Genomic DNA, 15,963 nt, shown 5'->3' with positions numbered 1-15,963 from the left:
TTGAGTGACACCGGGGAAAGCCTTTGCGATCAGGATGTCATAACAAAGGATCTGCTGTTGATCCGCACGACCTCTGACCTCTGACATCACAGAAGCACGAGCGCGCTCCCATGTGTCCCCACCTGCTCGGGATTACTGCTCCAGGTGTGTGCCAGGCAAGGATTAGCCACTCGGGGCTTCCTCAGAAGTAGGCTTTGGGCTTGATTAAAAGACAGCATACAGCAAACAGCTGAATAAAGGGTGATGATGTCATACCCAGACCAGCCAGAGTTCATCCATCGGACCCGTGCAGTTTTGGCCAGAAGTTGTTAGATTATCCACATTTCCAGCAAGGCAAGGATCTCTGGACCAGGCGTGCCAAACTGAATCCCAAGGGGGCCGCAGTGCCTGTGGGTTTTTGTGGTTTCCCTTCAATCAGCTGCTAATTAATTAATTGGCTTTGCGTGTTCATCACTGGGCCTTCACCAGAGAGCAGTCTCAGCCTTAAAGGGATGGAGTCTTAAAGGGATGGATCTTCCTTTGGAATTTCTTTCTGCAGTTATTGAAATGTTTCTGATGGAATTGAAAATTACATTACAGGCATTTATCCAGAGCCACTTACACAACTTTTTACACAGCATTTCCGTCGCATCCATTTGTACAGCCGGACGTATACTGAAGCGCAATGCAGGTTAAGCGCCTCGCTCCTGGGTACAACGGCAGTGTCTTACCCAGGAATCGAACCTGCGACCTTCAGGTTACAAGACCAACTCCTTACCCATTATGCCACACTGCTGCCCGCATAAGTACACAGAGCCCCCACAGACAGCCATTCCCTTTCGGCTTTGAGATTCTCAGCTTCTTCATGTTCAGTAAAGTCCCTCCTCTGTGGGATGTAGCAGATTGTGTGTGTGGATGGGTGTTGGGGCGAAAGGCGATACCGTCTTTGTTTGGGCCCCGAGGGCCCGGTCCCGCCCCAAGCGTGGCCGGGGTGGTTTGTTCGGGATTAGGGGGGAGCTGCTCGCTCGTGTTCGGGTCCCGCGTTCGCTCCGGGCCCAGGATTTAGACGCTCGTGGAGAAAGTGGGAGTTCTTAAACGCATTCTTCTCTGACAGTTCACACCCCCCCACCTACACACACACACACACACACACACATTGACAGTCCACCCCCCCTCACCTACACACACACACACACACACACATTGACAGTCCACCCCCCCTCACCTACACACACACACACACACACACACATTGACAGTCCACCCCCCTCCTCACCTACACACACACACACACACGATGACGGACAGCCGCCGTGAGCGCAGATACCTTTGTCAGACCCAAAAGTGGGGGAGAAAACATAATCGCGAAGGCACGAATGTAGCGGCCTGGTGCGTGAGAACCTGTCAATGCGCTGTCTCCGGTGAGTTCCGGAACGTTCCGTGACTTACTGGACGCCCGTCCCTTCAGAGGCGGCTCCAGAACCTTCCGCTCCGACCCGTTCGCGGACTGGAGACCCTACGCAAGTCACCGGCCGTGGGTTTGGAGGGGGGGGTGACTCACGGGGATCGGATTGGTGGTGGGTGGGGGGGGGAACCTGTTGCCATGTAACGCGACACACATAAAGCCCTCTCCGTCCTCTCTCTCTCTCTCGCTCCCTCTCTCCCCCGTGCGTACAAAAGGCCTTTGTCTGAGTATCGGGGGCAGAGAAAGTGTGAGATTACACGAGATCAACGGCGAGAATGTTAATAAAGCGCAGCGTTAAAGCCGCTCGGCGCGGACAGGGCGAGAATGCGTTCTGCGACCAAGTGCATCATGGTGATTGGAGTTTCAGCTCATGAGGCGTTACTGGTCCGCATTGAAAAGCCTCAGGCTCACAGCCAGTGAGATGCAAGTAACGCGATATCGCTGTAATTAGCTGCATGCTAACATAATATCCTGTAATTACATGATGGCAAAAATCCCATTAAGTTCAGTTCTAGGAACTGGCAATGTCGGTTAAAAATGGGGTCGCCATGAAACTTCACTCTGTGACGCCTATAGGCAAGCCCAAAGAAAAGATTTTTACGTCTGTCATTTTGAAAGCAATGTTTCTGATGGTTAAAATGGGTAAGTTAACGTTGGTATAGTCTGTGCGATTTTTTTCAGTTATCTTCTGTCAGGTGATATCCTGAAGGTACGTGTTGAATCAGTTTGACAAGTTGAGTCTGGGACACGCCAGTGAGTTTTAAAACAAAAGTGATCTGATGACGTCATGGTCAGAACTCGGCTTATTGATTGGTGGAGGACCGGTGTTGTTCATGCCACATGCTAGGTGGTGCTGTGCTGTGGCGGTCGACCCCGTAGTTCATATTGCTTCAGGGTCTTGTTAAGTTTAGCCTTGGCTTAGGGTCCTAGAACGCTCATAATCCAAAGGTCTAACCACTCTCTCTGTCTGGCTGTCTTGCACCTCTTTTGCTCTCTCTCTCTCCCCCTCCCTCTCTCCATGGCGTTGAGCTGAGGCGGTGTTGGGTTCCAGCCATTGTTCGCCCTGGTTACTGATAAACCGTCGGCTTAGCGCTCAGCCCTCCAACGATTGGCTCGTTCCGAATGACAAAAAAAAAAAAGGGTTGCCAAGGGAACCAAAAAAACCTTGTGTACATTCAAAGAAGAAAACAGGCAGGCGTAACGTGAGCGTGTGGAGGAATTTTTTTTTTCTTCTCCTTCCTACGGCAGTTTCAAACGCGCAGCCGGAGAGGTTAAATTAAAGAGGGTCTCGGTTTCTTCCTTGTATTTGACGCCGCGCAGTTGCCTTTGTGCGATAGGGGGTTGTACGTGAGAACGTTAGCGCGCTTCGGTAGTTTCACTGTGTCATTACACCGTTACACTATTTGGAGTTACAAGAGCTGCGAGCGTGTGGAAGCAGAAGAACCGAAGTTTGGCAAAAGTTATTAACTCGCTAACGCAGGATAGGCTACATTGCTGAATCCCCCCCCCAAACAGCCAAACCAGTTCAGGCAAGCAGACCCGATTATCGAACGAGCTACACGTTGCCGTTCATCACGGTGTAGCTTACCGCCTGCAGCGCTCCCTCTTCCTGAGTAATACTATGTCAGTTAACGTTTGTGCACACAAGTGTGAATGTGGAATGAAAAGAGAAAAAAAAAAAAAACCCCATAAGAGGGAGGGGCGAATTGCAGTATGACTGGGTTAAAAACAGACAGCCGGCAGAAATAGCCCTGAGGTGACGTTTCGCGACACGTGACTCATCCAATATCGAAGTCTGACGCCTGCCGTGACCTCTGACGCCAATTTTACCCGCGCTCCATTTCAAAGCAGGCGCGTACCTGCAAGTGTTCATTCACGGCGAAGCAACTTTGTTACGATTTTGTGCTTCGCTTCAGTGCCTGCCTGTGTCCTCTTAAACCCTCAAGAACTCGACAAAACTGTGCATCTGTTATTCTTCGAAATTTTTCCTAAATGAGCTTATTTATTTTGCTTCTGTATTGGTGCAAGCACACACAGAACGATACTTATTCAGGGGCTTAGATCTTAAGCTGCTTTGTAGTCTGGCAGTTTGGGAAAGCGGTCGTTATATTTCTGTCGGAACCATAAAAAACACACAAGGCCGACCCCCGAGTGTGTAAATTAATTAAGAGACCAAAGGAGGAAGTTGGCACTGAGGAACCAGATACGGACCTGGAGGGAGAGAGATACTCTCTTAGCTTCAGAGGGGGAAATTCCCACCGGGAGTGGCAGTCTGAGTGTCTCAGATATCACAAGGTGTTTAACCCTTTAAAGTGTGAGGTCACAAGTATGTGATTAGAATGGTCTTAACTGAACATTCTAATGCTGATGTAACAATGAATACTGGTAATTGAATGCAATTGAGGTCTGGAACACTGCCTTAGGATTTTGGAGAAAAAAAAAATACATTCCAAAAAAACCTACTCTTGAAAGGGTTAAGGTATAAGATCACAAATATGTGATTAGAATGTTCTTAGCTGGACATTTTAATGCTGATGTCACAATCACTACTGGTAAGTGAAAGCACTGTAGTTCTAGAACACTGGCTTAGAATTTTGGGGTAAAAAAAAGAACATTCCTGAAGACCTACTCGTAAAATCTGGCATTTCTCCAGGAGGAGTTTCAAGTGCATTTAATAGGTATGGTGGAGTGCACGGTGGTACAGAGTTAGCACTGTAAACTGAGTTTGGTGGGATGACCAAAAATCACTCTTAAAAAGCAGGTAAATAGAATCCAGATCAAGGCACTCGGTCTACTTCTCTCAATCTCAAGAGCCCAAGTTTTTTTTTTTTTTTGCCGAGGCTTAATGTCAAGAGCGTTCTTTCCTACACTGTCAGAGCTAATGGGACTGAAGTGCTGCTGAATTTAATTCTGAATTGTATTTAACGGGAGGAAATGTCTTCGCAGCGCAGACAGGCAGGTAACATAGAATAGCCTGCGGTCCGCCAGAGAATTTGGAAGACCTGGTTTGTGTTCCACACCTTCCCATATCCCTGAGGTGCTGCATAGCAATGCTTGATGCAATCTGTGAGAGGTTGAGGTGACAACTGGCGATCACGTGACCGGACTCCGCCTCCCTTTTTTTCCACTCGGTGGGCGGGGCCAGGTGTGTGCGTGCGGCCGGTCCGGAGGCTGAGCCAACCGGCTTTCGGCATTCGCCTCGTACCTGAGGCGACCGGCGCCCCCCGAGGGTTAAGCAGGGCAGGTGGGGGGTAAACAAATTAACGTTCGGACGGAATGCTGACCCCTGCTCCGCGGAGGGGCCCCGGAAGCCCAGTAAAGCTAACGCTAGGCAGGGCCGTCCCGTGCGGGGGGGTGCCCCCGGTCCAAAATCCCGACCGCGCCTCTGTGGGGTGACCGTAGCGTCTTCCTGGTGCATCCCCCTGTGGAAGAGGCCCGGTCAGCTCAGCTGGTCAGCTGCTGTGCGGGGACCCTGGGCTCCTGTCAGTCATTTGCACTCATTTTGATGACTGACTTGGGTCAGTAGCGTGACATTTTACAGTGCTCCAGTACATGTGTACTCCACGTGAGGAGCTCTTGTTTTTCAACCACTCAGGCTCACAAAGAGAAACCTTGCTATCTGTTTCTCTGAGTTAATTGTACATAGTAGCACATTAGGAAATAATCCACCAATAGTGGAACCAAAAGGTTCTTTCATAATGTCACTGTTCTTTGGTTCTGTTCACTCCGCCATAAATAGCAGAACTGTATAAATGTTTGCGCACTGGGCACGTGCGAAAGGGTCGCGACCCTGTCGACGCGTCGAGGGCATTTACCGGCAGCGCGGTGTCTTAAGAGCGGGTTGCCCCGGGCGACGGGAGCCGAGTAATATCCGCGCAGGTGATCAGGTGACTCTCCCCCCCGAGGCGCCGTGCTCACGTAGTCTCCCGAGATCAAAGCCGCCCCCCTCCCCCCCCCCCCGGCGTCGGGGCTGACCTCAACACCTGGTTACCGTCGGCAACGGCGGCCCACTGCCCCGAGAAGGTGTTCAAACAAAGGGCTGCCTTCATCTGCGACCGGGGAATGCTGGACTCCTGTCAGTGCTGGGGGGGGGTGGGGGGAGTGTGGGGAAGGGGAGGGGGCTATGGTGGATGCACCGCGCGCATTTGACGGACAGAAACGGCGGTCAGGAGAGATGCTTGGCTTTATGAAAATTCCTGGGAGTCGCCAGCGGGCGGAGCCGGTCCCTTCGGGTGTGGAGGAGGGCCGGCGGAAATGCAGGTGCGGAGAGGAGGAAAAACAGGGAGGTGCGTTTTTTTTTACCCAGAATCCTCGAGTCCAGAAAATAGACCGGGGCCTGGGGCCTAGCCTATATCACAAAGCAGGATTACTGAGTTAGCTGGATAACTGCGCTGAGTAAAACCCGGAACAGCTCTTCTTTAATGCAGTCCGTGTTCCAGATTTGGGAGAGTTCCAGGTTTTACTCAGCGCGGTTATCCAGCTAACTCGGTAATCCGGGCTTGCTCGGACTGTTCTGGAATCCTGATGTGTCACAGTTAGGCGCCTGCCTCTTGCCCCGCGCCGCGGAACGGCCGCTGCAGTCGTGACAGTTTTACAGCAGCACTTTCATCATTTTTCCGCGTTACCGTTAGGCCAGTTATACGCGCTTCCATGCGTTAAAGTGCCACTCACGCTGCGACGTTGCCGTGGAATCCGTCGTTCGCTCGTGTCCGTTTGTGGTGCGTACGGAATCCGTGCGTGTGAAAACAGATTCGTCACCGTCTTATCTAGTCTGTGAGGCGCTCCGTGATCGACTCTGACAAGCTTAATTTCATCATTTCCTCCTGCCAGCTGGATCGTCCCACTGTTTGTTTTTAGTCTCTCTCTCTCTCTTTTTTTAGAGACATTACGCCCTTAGATCTTGTATGTACTGTATGTATATAATCCCATTTTTCCTCAAATAATTATGCTTTAGTATTATTTTGGCTGTGCTTAAGGAAGCACTTTGCTATAACGTAGTTGCAGTTACTGTGAGATTTATTCAGTTCAACCAGTATGATGTAAAAGTGATATTTATGTTTTTCATACAATTGTGACTAAATGCTAAACAATTAATGTGTTCATATATGCAATCTCTGAAAACATAATGTCTATCTACAAGTGGCTTTGGAGTTATCTGAAGTGTATTTTCTTGCATTTGCATTTGACCACAAACCTCTTCGTTCCCCTATACCAGCCATTGTAAAGCTAAATCTCTAAAATACCCTGAATTGCAGATAAAAAGAAGCTGTCTCGGCAGATTTGAAAACATACAGCAAAACTGAAATAATATTTTTTTTAAACACAGAAAATGACCTATCCTTTTAAGAGATACCAAGTTGTGGGGCCTATCCACACACTGGAAACAGGATGGGGGTGTGGGGGGTGTGGGGGGCGGGGGGGGGGGTCCCATTATTGCTGAGATTATGAAACTTTTTCCTCTGTTAAATCACACAGGATGCCTCAGTCTGTCAGTCAAAAATCACACACAGCGAGAGACACCCCAATCATGCTGGGTGTGGGTGTTATGACAACGTTCAACGTTCTGACCCAACGTTATTTTAATTCACGGTTTACGTACAGTAAAACATGTGGGCCTAGAGTGCTACCCCCCACACGTTTGCAGCTGTGGGATGTCTCCAAGCCAACCAGGGTGATATGTCATAAGTGGAATTCTTCGGGAGCTGTCTGGCAGAAGAATGCATCTGGACTTGTAGGCCTTGGATTTGTAGTCCAAACACAGTCCAGCTAATGGACTCTTATCAAGTTTTATGGGAACAGCGTGAATGACGGGGAGTTTTAGGTTTGAAACACGACTAGATGTAAGCAGTAGTGGCGGGTTAGCGGCAGGGAGTGATAGAATACTCACTTTACAGATTTTATTACTGAAACAATCTGTTTTACAGCACTTAAGGCAACGTTTTGCTGGCACACAGCTGTGGTGTCAGTTTGACCTGACGTGCGAGGCGTTCTGGAGACAGAGCTGGAGCTGAGCCTTCAGGTTCATTTCCACTGAAAACAGGACTGGTGGGGGGCGGGGTCTCACGCTTCTATTTATTGGCTGGCTTTGTTGTCATTCAAAAATTTGAATCGTCAGTTGAAAGCAAGGGATCAGCTGGCTCAGTTTCCTTCAGTAACAACACACTGCAGGGATTACCGCCTCACCTATCTCTTTTTTAAACACGTTTCAGCTTTAATATAAACTTAAATAGCACAATAAATAACAGGAAAGTCTGACAAAGGCGATGGTAATCTGTTGGTTTTATTTTTTGCTGTCGGCAGTTATAAGAAAACGGGAGTGGTGTTGAGTTATTTGCAGATGACTGTCGTGCTTATGTCCCGGTGACGCCCTCTCTGTGTTAACGGTGTGCTCGCTGTGCCATAGCTTCAGATGCAGTGTAACCGCTGTGCTGCGAGTATGCATGGGGTACAGTGTCACTAGGAGGAGGTGGTGACTGCAAGAGGGGTGTGCGGAGAGGTCCTGCCCCGGTCGGAGCTTCCTTTTGTCTCCAAAATCCAGGGGGGCTGAACCTACCAGCAGCACAGCTGAGGCTGAACTTCCATGCAGCACAGCTTAGGCTGAATTTACATGCAGCACAGCTTAGGCTGCACATGAACTCGCACAGCTGACTGGTATTCTGCTTCTGTGTTTCTAGTTTCTTCTTTTGGCCCTTGTGCGTTCAGAGAAACTTTAACGGACCAATCTTCTGCCGTGTTTTATTTTATTTACATGGTTGAATTTTTTTTGTATTTTGGTCTTGGTCTTTTCTCTAGAATGAAGGCACCCTTACTCTGAGCAGTCTTCTGTGAGCGAAAGCCAGGCCCTGTCCCGCTGCTGTCAGTCCTGCACTCTACGCAGGATAAGTGTTAAACTGTCGTACCGCACAAAAGGATGCTTAACAAGCACTCGCGCCTCAATCTCGACGGGGCCAATGATTTAAGGCCGCAGGCGGGACGCTGACCGGGCTCGGAGAGAAAGGGATCGTCTGTCAAACGGCTGACGGGGGTGGAAAGCGGAAAGCCTCAGTGCCTTTTTAGTGCTCTGTGAGTGGCGATACGTCTCCCGAGTCTGTCCGCTCCTCTGAAAGCCTGACTAATGCCCTCGGCCCCCAAATGGTTAATGATGACTCCCTCTCTTAGGCGGGGTGCAAGCAGGTCATTATTGTTATTTTTTTGTCTAAGTGCTTAGCGAAGTGGTGGCTTGTGATAGATGTGATTTTATTGGACGGAAGCACTCGGTGAACCGGTTCCTTGCGGCGGCCGGTTTGATTTGATTGGCTGGGGAGGATTAGGGTCGCAGGGAGGCGTGGGGGGGGTGGGGGGGGTGCGTACGCGCATTAATGTAAAAAGTGGGAGGGCTGTACGGGTGAGTGAACACGCCTGCCACTGCCAGTGGACTGGACTGAAGTCAGTTAATCCCTCGCTATTGAAATGAGTAATTAATTATGAACAAAAGACCCGGAAAGCTTCTGCATATTTCACTTATTTTACGACTTTAACTTTGTTAAATTCATACTGCGTCGCAGCATCTCGCTGAAGGCAATCTTAGAGTGATTAGATGGGTGTCCAGCAACAGCTATGATGCTTGTCAGACTACTCCTCTCAAATATATGCATGGAAATCAAAATGGCCGCCGTGTTGCTGACAGCTGTCGGTTCGAGGCACGCCTGAAGTCCTTACGCTGCTGCAGACGGCCTGTGAGGTGCCCGAGCCTCGCTGTGGGTATTGTGTGACAGAGGGGAAGCCTGACCACTTTGTTCCTTAATTACTTTGTGCTGTGTTCATGTGAGAGCATGCCCTGTCACTCAAAGGAGGGGGGGCGGTGTCTGTAATTGGGAGAGGACCACTGTACTCAGACCCAGTGAAACAGACCCAAAATGGCCACCATGCCCCCCCATCCCCCACCCCCCCAAAGCAGAAAAGGGTGAATGAAGGACACCCCCTATTTATCATCTGCGTTAAAATGCCGAATCGGAAGACCGGTTTTCTGAAGAGTGAGAGAATTTTCAAAAATGTAAATCCGATTGGAAATGACTCGAGCTGCAATATTGCCACCGCGATAAACTTGACAACATATGAATATAAGAAAATGAGGTGACTTTATCCGTCAGTTCCCACCGCATCAGGAAATGCGGCATAAAGTGGGTACTATGCAGTGTACTACTCTGAATGAGTACAGAACCATTGGTTGTACAGGCTGAGAAGCCTTAAGACAACACCACCGCATTCGAGTTGAATCGCCGAGATTTCGCTGACCCTACTAGTAGAGTTTCTGGTGACCATAGAATGCTGTGCTTGATTCTAGTTTTTGGTGGTGCTGTTCTAATGTATTGTGTCTCGTCTCTTGTTCCTGCTGACCTGTGGATGTCATGTCTCCCTGTCTTTGTATGGTGGCTGCAGCTCGGTGCATTACCTCGACTGGTCTCGGATACCATGCAGGCTGTGTGTGCTTGTGAACACACCTTATCTGACAGCGTCTGATTGGCCTTTGGCCTCACGCTGGCAGGCTCTGTATGTAGAACACGGCCTATCAGCTTTCAAGGAGCCTTAAGGTGTTGAAACGGCCTCACAGAGTAAATTTTATGACAGCTCCTGCTATCTGTGTCAGTGTGGCTGTGAATGGTGTTATGTTACGTGATACTTTATGTTACTGTACAATATAACAGGTCCATGTTTTGGATGTTTTGTTATTTTGTTTGTGTCTGTGTGTATTTTGTGTGGTTTTGACTGAGTCTGTGTATGTTCTGTGTTATTTTAGCTAAGTTTGTGAGTGTGTTCAGTGATATTTTAGCTACGTTTGTGTGTGTGTGTGTTCAGTGATATTTTTGTATGTGTTCAGTCAGGGTTATTTTGGCAAAGTCTTCATGTGTTCAGTAGTTCAGTGTCTGTAAGTGTTGTTGTAGTGTCTGTAGATAAAGTGTCGTGGTAGTGTCTGTAGATAAAGTGCTGTGGTAGTGTCTGTAGATAAATTGCTGTGGTAGTGTCTGTAGATAAAGTGCTGTGGTGGTGTCTGTAGATAAAGTGCTGTGGTAGTGTCTGTAGATAAAGTGCTGTGGTGGTGTCTGTAGATAAAGTGGTGTGATAATGTGTATAGGTGACGTGTTGCGTTGTCGTCGGTTACAGACGGGCTCCACGTCGTCACGGCGCTCTGCACCCTGCGCGTCACCATCGTCACGGACGACATGCTGACCAGCAGCATCACGGTGCGCCTGGAGAACATGTCCCAGGAGCGCTTCCTGTCCCCGCTCCTCTCGCTCTTCTCCCAGGGCGTGGCCGCCGTCCTCTCCACCGCCGCCGACCGCGTCTTCGTCTTCAACGTCCAGAACGACGCCGACGCCCACGGCGGCCAGGCGGCGGTGGCGGCGGCGGCATCGGCATCCTCAACGTCACCTTCTCGGCCCTGCCCCCCGGGGCCCCGCCCGGGCGCTTTGTCCCGTCCGAGGAGCTGCGGGAGCGCGTCTACCTCAACCGCACGCTCCTGACGCGCGTGTCCGCGCAGCGCGTGCTGCCCTTCGACGACAACATCTGCCTGCGCGAGCCGTGCGAGAACTACATGCGCTGCGTCTCCGTGCTGCGCTTCGACAGCTCGGCGCCCTTCATCGCCTCCGACACCGTCCTCTTCCGGCCCATCCACCCGGTGAACGGCCTGCGCTGCCGCTGCCCGCGCGGCTTCGCGGGAGACTACTGCGAGACGGAGGTGGACCTCTGCTACTCCGCCCCCTGCCTCAACAACGGGCGCTGCCGCAGCCGGGAGGGCGGCTACACCTGCGAGTGCCCGGAGGACTTCACCGGTGAGCGAGCCGTCTCTCTCTCTCTCCCTTTCGCTCTCTCCCTTCCGCTCTCTGTCTCTCTCTCTCTCCCTTTCGCTCTCTCCCTTCCGCTCTCTGTCTCTCTCTCTCTCCCTTTCACTCTCTCCCTTCCGCTCTCTGTCTCTCTCTCTCTTTCTTTCACTCTATCTGTCTCTTGCTCTGTCTCTCTATCTGTCTCTCTTTCGCTCTATCTGTCTATCTCTGCTTGTGTGTCTCTCTCTCTGTGTTTGTCTACCTCTGTCTCTATCTGTCTCTTGCTCGGTCTTTCTTTCGCTCTATCTGTATCTCTGCTTGTGTGCCTCTCTCTCTGTGTTTGTCTACCTCTCTCTGTCACTCTCTTTCTCTTTCCCTCTCTCTCTTTCACTCTATCTGTCTCTTGCTCTGTCTCTCTTTCGCTCTATCTGTCTCTCTGCTTGTGTGCCTCTCTCTCTCTCTGTTTGTGTACCTCTCTCTCTTTCCCTCTCTCACTCTCTCTGTACCTCTCTTTCTCTCTCTCTCTCTCACTGTACCTCTCTCTTTTGCTCTATCTCTGTCTCTCTCTCTTTCATTCTGTCTGTCTCTCTGTGTACCCCTCTCTCTGTCGCTCTCTCTTTTGCCTATCTGTCTCTCTCTGTGTGCCTCTCTCTATCCCTCCTTCCTTATCTTTCTCTCTCTCTTCTGTTTCGTTCTTTCCCCCTCTTCCGTCTGTTCCCAGGTTCTCTTTTTCTCCTCTCCTCCTTTTGTCTGTGGGTCGCACACGTTCTCTCCTGTCTTGCTCTCTCTCTCTTATTCTCTCTCTCTGTTCCTGTGTGGGCCTCACTGTTATCAACTCTTCGAGGATCATTACAAAAACAGAAGAAAAGCACTGTAGGCAAAAGCCTGGCTTCCTAGCAGCGCGCCAGACCTGTGTTTTAATAGACTGCGATTTAATAGAATGTTGCACTTTGAGTCTCCACCAAGTTAAACATTTATCTGGTGTATCTTTTAAACAATGGTTGTGAATACAGCCTTCGCAGCTTATTGGAATTAGGTGACAGTCCCGAGGTGTTATGGGAAGAATGGCGTTTGTGCAAAGGAGGCTCAAGCTCAAGGCTCTGAACTTTTTCTTTTACTCCCAGTGCATCATGGGATTGTGTAGGGAGGCCTTTTTAGAAGGCCCTGTTTCTCAGCCTCCAGTTTCTCTCTGTTTCTTTATCAGTTTTTCTCTTTCTTCCTTTCTGTATATGCCAACCACCCCCCATCAAACCTGTATCTGTTATGGCGGCCTCTGATCCCACAGCCATCAAACCTGGAAGACCCCCATGATCATGGATTGTGTAGGGGGCCTGTTAGAAGGCTGTTTCTCTGCCTCAGTTCTCTCTTTCTTATCAGTTTTCTTTCTTCCTTCTGTATATGCACCACCCCATCAGAACCTGTTATCTGTTATGGCAGTGCCTCTGATCCCACAAGCACATCAAATACCTGTAGAGACCTCCCCCACAAGCTTTCCCCCTTCACGGGGGCAATTACCTGCTAATCGCCCTGTGCCTTTGCAGCTCCTGCCTTTTTGAAGGTCGCAGGTTCAACCGCTGCCGTTTCGTGGTTATTACCAGGGGCGATGACAGCGCCTCTGACAGCGTCCTCCTCCGCTTTTTCATACGGGCAGAAACCGGAGCCCTGCGACTCTTCAGAAAGAGGGGGGGGGGGGGGGGGTGGTGGTGATTACGGGGGGGGGGGGGGGGTAATAAGGGTCAGCTTCCTGTGAGCCGCTCGCTACCCACGTTTTGTGGCGGTAAAATGGCCGCCCTGCGCTGGCCTCCACCAGGCTGACTGCAGACCGGTCCCTTTCACGTTCGCGTGAACCCGCTCCTGGTTCCCAACGGTCTTAACTGACAGCGTCTGCTTATTGTCCGTCGAGCTCAGCCTCGAGAAGGAAGCCGCTGAATAATTCCCTCCGTCTAACGGCCGTTAATTAAGTAAACACGGAGGAACGTCGTAAGCTGGTTGATAAATAGCGCGGCGTGGCGAAAACGTAACTCGCTACGCTACGCTCGCCACGATTCCCCCGCCGCTCGTTTCGCGGGACGATGAAGACGCCGGTCGACCCGCAGCCCGGGTGACACCCCCCCCCAACATTCTTTTCCGCCGCTCCGGTTGCCATGGAAACTGAAACGGCTGAAACGGCCCCCGCGTTCTTTCTGGGCTCTCCGGCGCACAGCCGCGGCTCCGTCTTCGCTCCGCGGCCCCCGCCCTGCCGATTAGGCCCTTCTTCAAGAGGGAACGCACGGAACTCTGGGAACTGACCCCTAACGCGTGGCGTGAGTGTGCACGCGCTGATGGAGATAGTCAAAGGCGACCAGATGCTCAGCGCTCAGCAGCTGCCAGTGTCCAGTCTTAACTGTGGGGGGGGTGCTATACTTACAGTGCGAGTCCTTTCTTTCCATCTATAACTGCTTTCTGTGCTGTCTAATCGGACAAAAAAAACTTGAATACCAAATATATATATATAGTACAGGCCACCTGTAGTTAAAAAAGGAATTCAGTTAATATATGCATATCTATTGAATAATAAACCAAAGTACAAAGATTATTTTTCAGTTTTTACCTACAATAACACAAAAGGACTACTTTGACTAATTAGAGGAAAGTCGTGTCTAAGGTTATTAAAAGATTAAGTAAAACTCATTTTTTGAGTTATTGTATGAAGAAATAGGAAATAAATGTTTATACTTCCGTTTGTTATTTTATAAAAGTGCATATATTAACTGAATTCTTCTCTACTTAATGTTATTTTTTAAGCCACAGGTGATATCCCGGACTTTAATCACGGTCACACACAGTAACTTGACCAGGCTGAAACAGCCAGTAACTCTGTAGTTGCCGGGGAGCTGCGGTTCCCAGGGTAACGGTCGAACGCCGGCCGCTTATTGGCCGGCGCGTCGGCGCTGCTCGAAGGTGGCGGGACGGGGGCCATTGTTCCGCCGCCATTGTGCTGCAAACCGTCCGCCTTCCCCGGGAGGACAGGGGTCAGCCGGGGTCAGGGCTGCGGGAGTGACAAAGATGGTTTATTTTGACAAGATGGGTCCGTCGTACGCGGAGGGGGACAGAGCAAGACTGTCACTTCGAATCAGAAAAGGGCGCTTGGCCTGTTTCAGCGTGCATGCAGGCTTCAGGACAATTTGGGCTCACCAGTGACAATAATGATATTCATATGAATCTGACTCGGTAATAACACCCACTGACAGTCTTTTTATTCTAGGATTTGACGAGGATGACATCAAGGTTTCAAGCTTTTAAGCAATGCTTGCAGCTGTGCAATATCTTTATGAAGATTGTTAAGAACTAATCTATTGCAGCGGAGTTTTAAGGGTGAAATCAAAGTGAATTTCAGATTTGGTGGTCGTGAAATACTCCCTATGAACTAATGTTTCATACATGCAAGAAAATGACCAGTATTTTATCTGATACTTCTTTTTCATGGCTTTCCGAGCACTTTGTGTTTTACTCAAAAGGAAAAAATGGTACATTATTTATGTTTTAAACACTAATATTTGATGTATGCTTTCTTTTAATTGTTTTTTAGAGCACCTTTAAGGAAAAACCTCAAAAACAAAAAATCAAAACCATTAAGCAAAAAATATAAGATGGAGTACAGCATTAGTTTTCAAACATCTTTAATACTAAATGTTGAGAACTGGCAAATCAGACACCTAAACTTAACAGAATTTAAACACTGCTTCATGTTATCTTTTGTTCTAGTCTAATAACCATCACCCTTCGCATTATTGATGTAACCAGACAAGAATGTTCCTGACTACCTGAGTTCCCTTTCAATTGCTACTGGTGAACAGTTTCAAATCTAGATGCTTCTATTCTGTTCACCAACAACGTTGATTTAACTAAGATAGAAGGGACATAGTAGAACGGAACACCTTTCACTGTCAGTTAACCACAGGTTTTGGTTTTTTCGGAAGTTAGGAACAAATGTTAAGTTTTATTAAAATGAATGTTTTCTGTTCTTCTGCTGCATTCTCCGTTTGGCGGCCATTTTGCTCATTAGCCGCCGTTAGCCCTGTCGAGCCGCCTCTCGGCTGCGCACATGCCGGTGCGGTCGGGGTTTCTGTGGTTTCCCCTGAGGGGTGTTAGTTAACCTTTTCGGGGCGCCCCCCTCCCTCCCTCCCGCAGGCGAGCGCTGCGAGGTGGACGCCCGCTCGGGGCGCTGCGTCCCGGGCGTGTGCCGGAACGGCGGGACGTGCGTGGACCTGCTGGTGGGGGGGTTCGCGTGCCGGTGCCCCGCCGGGGCCTTCGAGGGGCCCTACTGCCGCGTGGGCGCCCGCGGCTTCCCCGGCCAGTCCTTCATCACCTTCAGGGGCCTCAAGCAGAGGTTCCACTTCACCGTGTCTTTCATGTGAGTACCCCGCCCGTCCAACCTCCGTGTACGTACCCCAAATATCTCTGTGTTCCAGCCCCCAGTACTGCCCCAAAATCTACCTCTCTGTGTACCCGTCCCCAATCGTGCACACCCAAATCACCCTGTGTACCGCAGCACCCCAGATATCTCTATGTACCCCTGTACCCAAATCTCTCTGTGACCCCTGTACCCAATCTCTCTGTACCCCTGTACCCAATCTGTGTGTATTCCTGTACCCCAAATCTCTCTGTACTGCTGCACCCCGAATCACACTGTGTACCGCAGCACCCCAGATATCTCTGTGTACCCCTGTACCTCAAATC

General features: G+C 49.9%; 1 protein-coding gene across 1 annotated transcript in view; it reads left to right on the top strand.

The window, feature by feature from the left end:
* The window catches only part of LOC135246033 (cadherin EGF LAG seven-pass G-type receptor 1-like), a 64,333-nt gene that overhangs the window by 7,725 nt on the left and 40,645 nt on the right, over window positions 1–15,963 (top strand). Inside the window, 3 exon segments of the mRNA XM_064319526.1 lie at window positions 10,586–10,833; window positions 10,836–11,253; window positions 15,415–15,637. Coding sequence (XP_064175596.1) covers window positions 10,586–10,833; window positions 10,836–11,253; window positions 15,415–15,637 — 889 coding nt within the window.

This window comes from Anguilla rostrata, chromosome 19 (genome assembly GCF_018555375.3).
Source record: "Anguilla rostrata isolate EN2019 chromosome 19, ASM1855537v3, whole genome shotgun sequence".
NCBI lineage: Eukaryota > Metazoa > Chordata > Actinopteri > Anguilliformes > Anguillidae > Anguilla > Anguilla rostrata.
The sequence above is the reverse complement of the archived record's forward strand: the minus strand, read 5'-3'. Positions and strand labels throughout refer to the sequence as shown.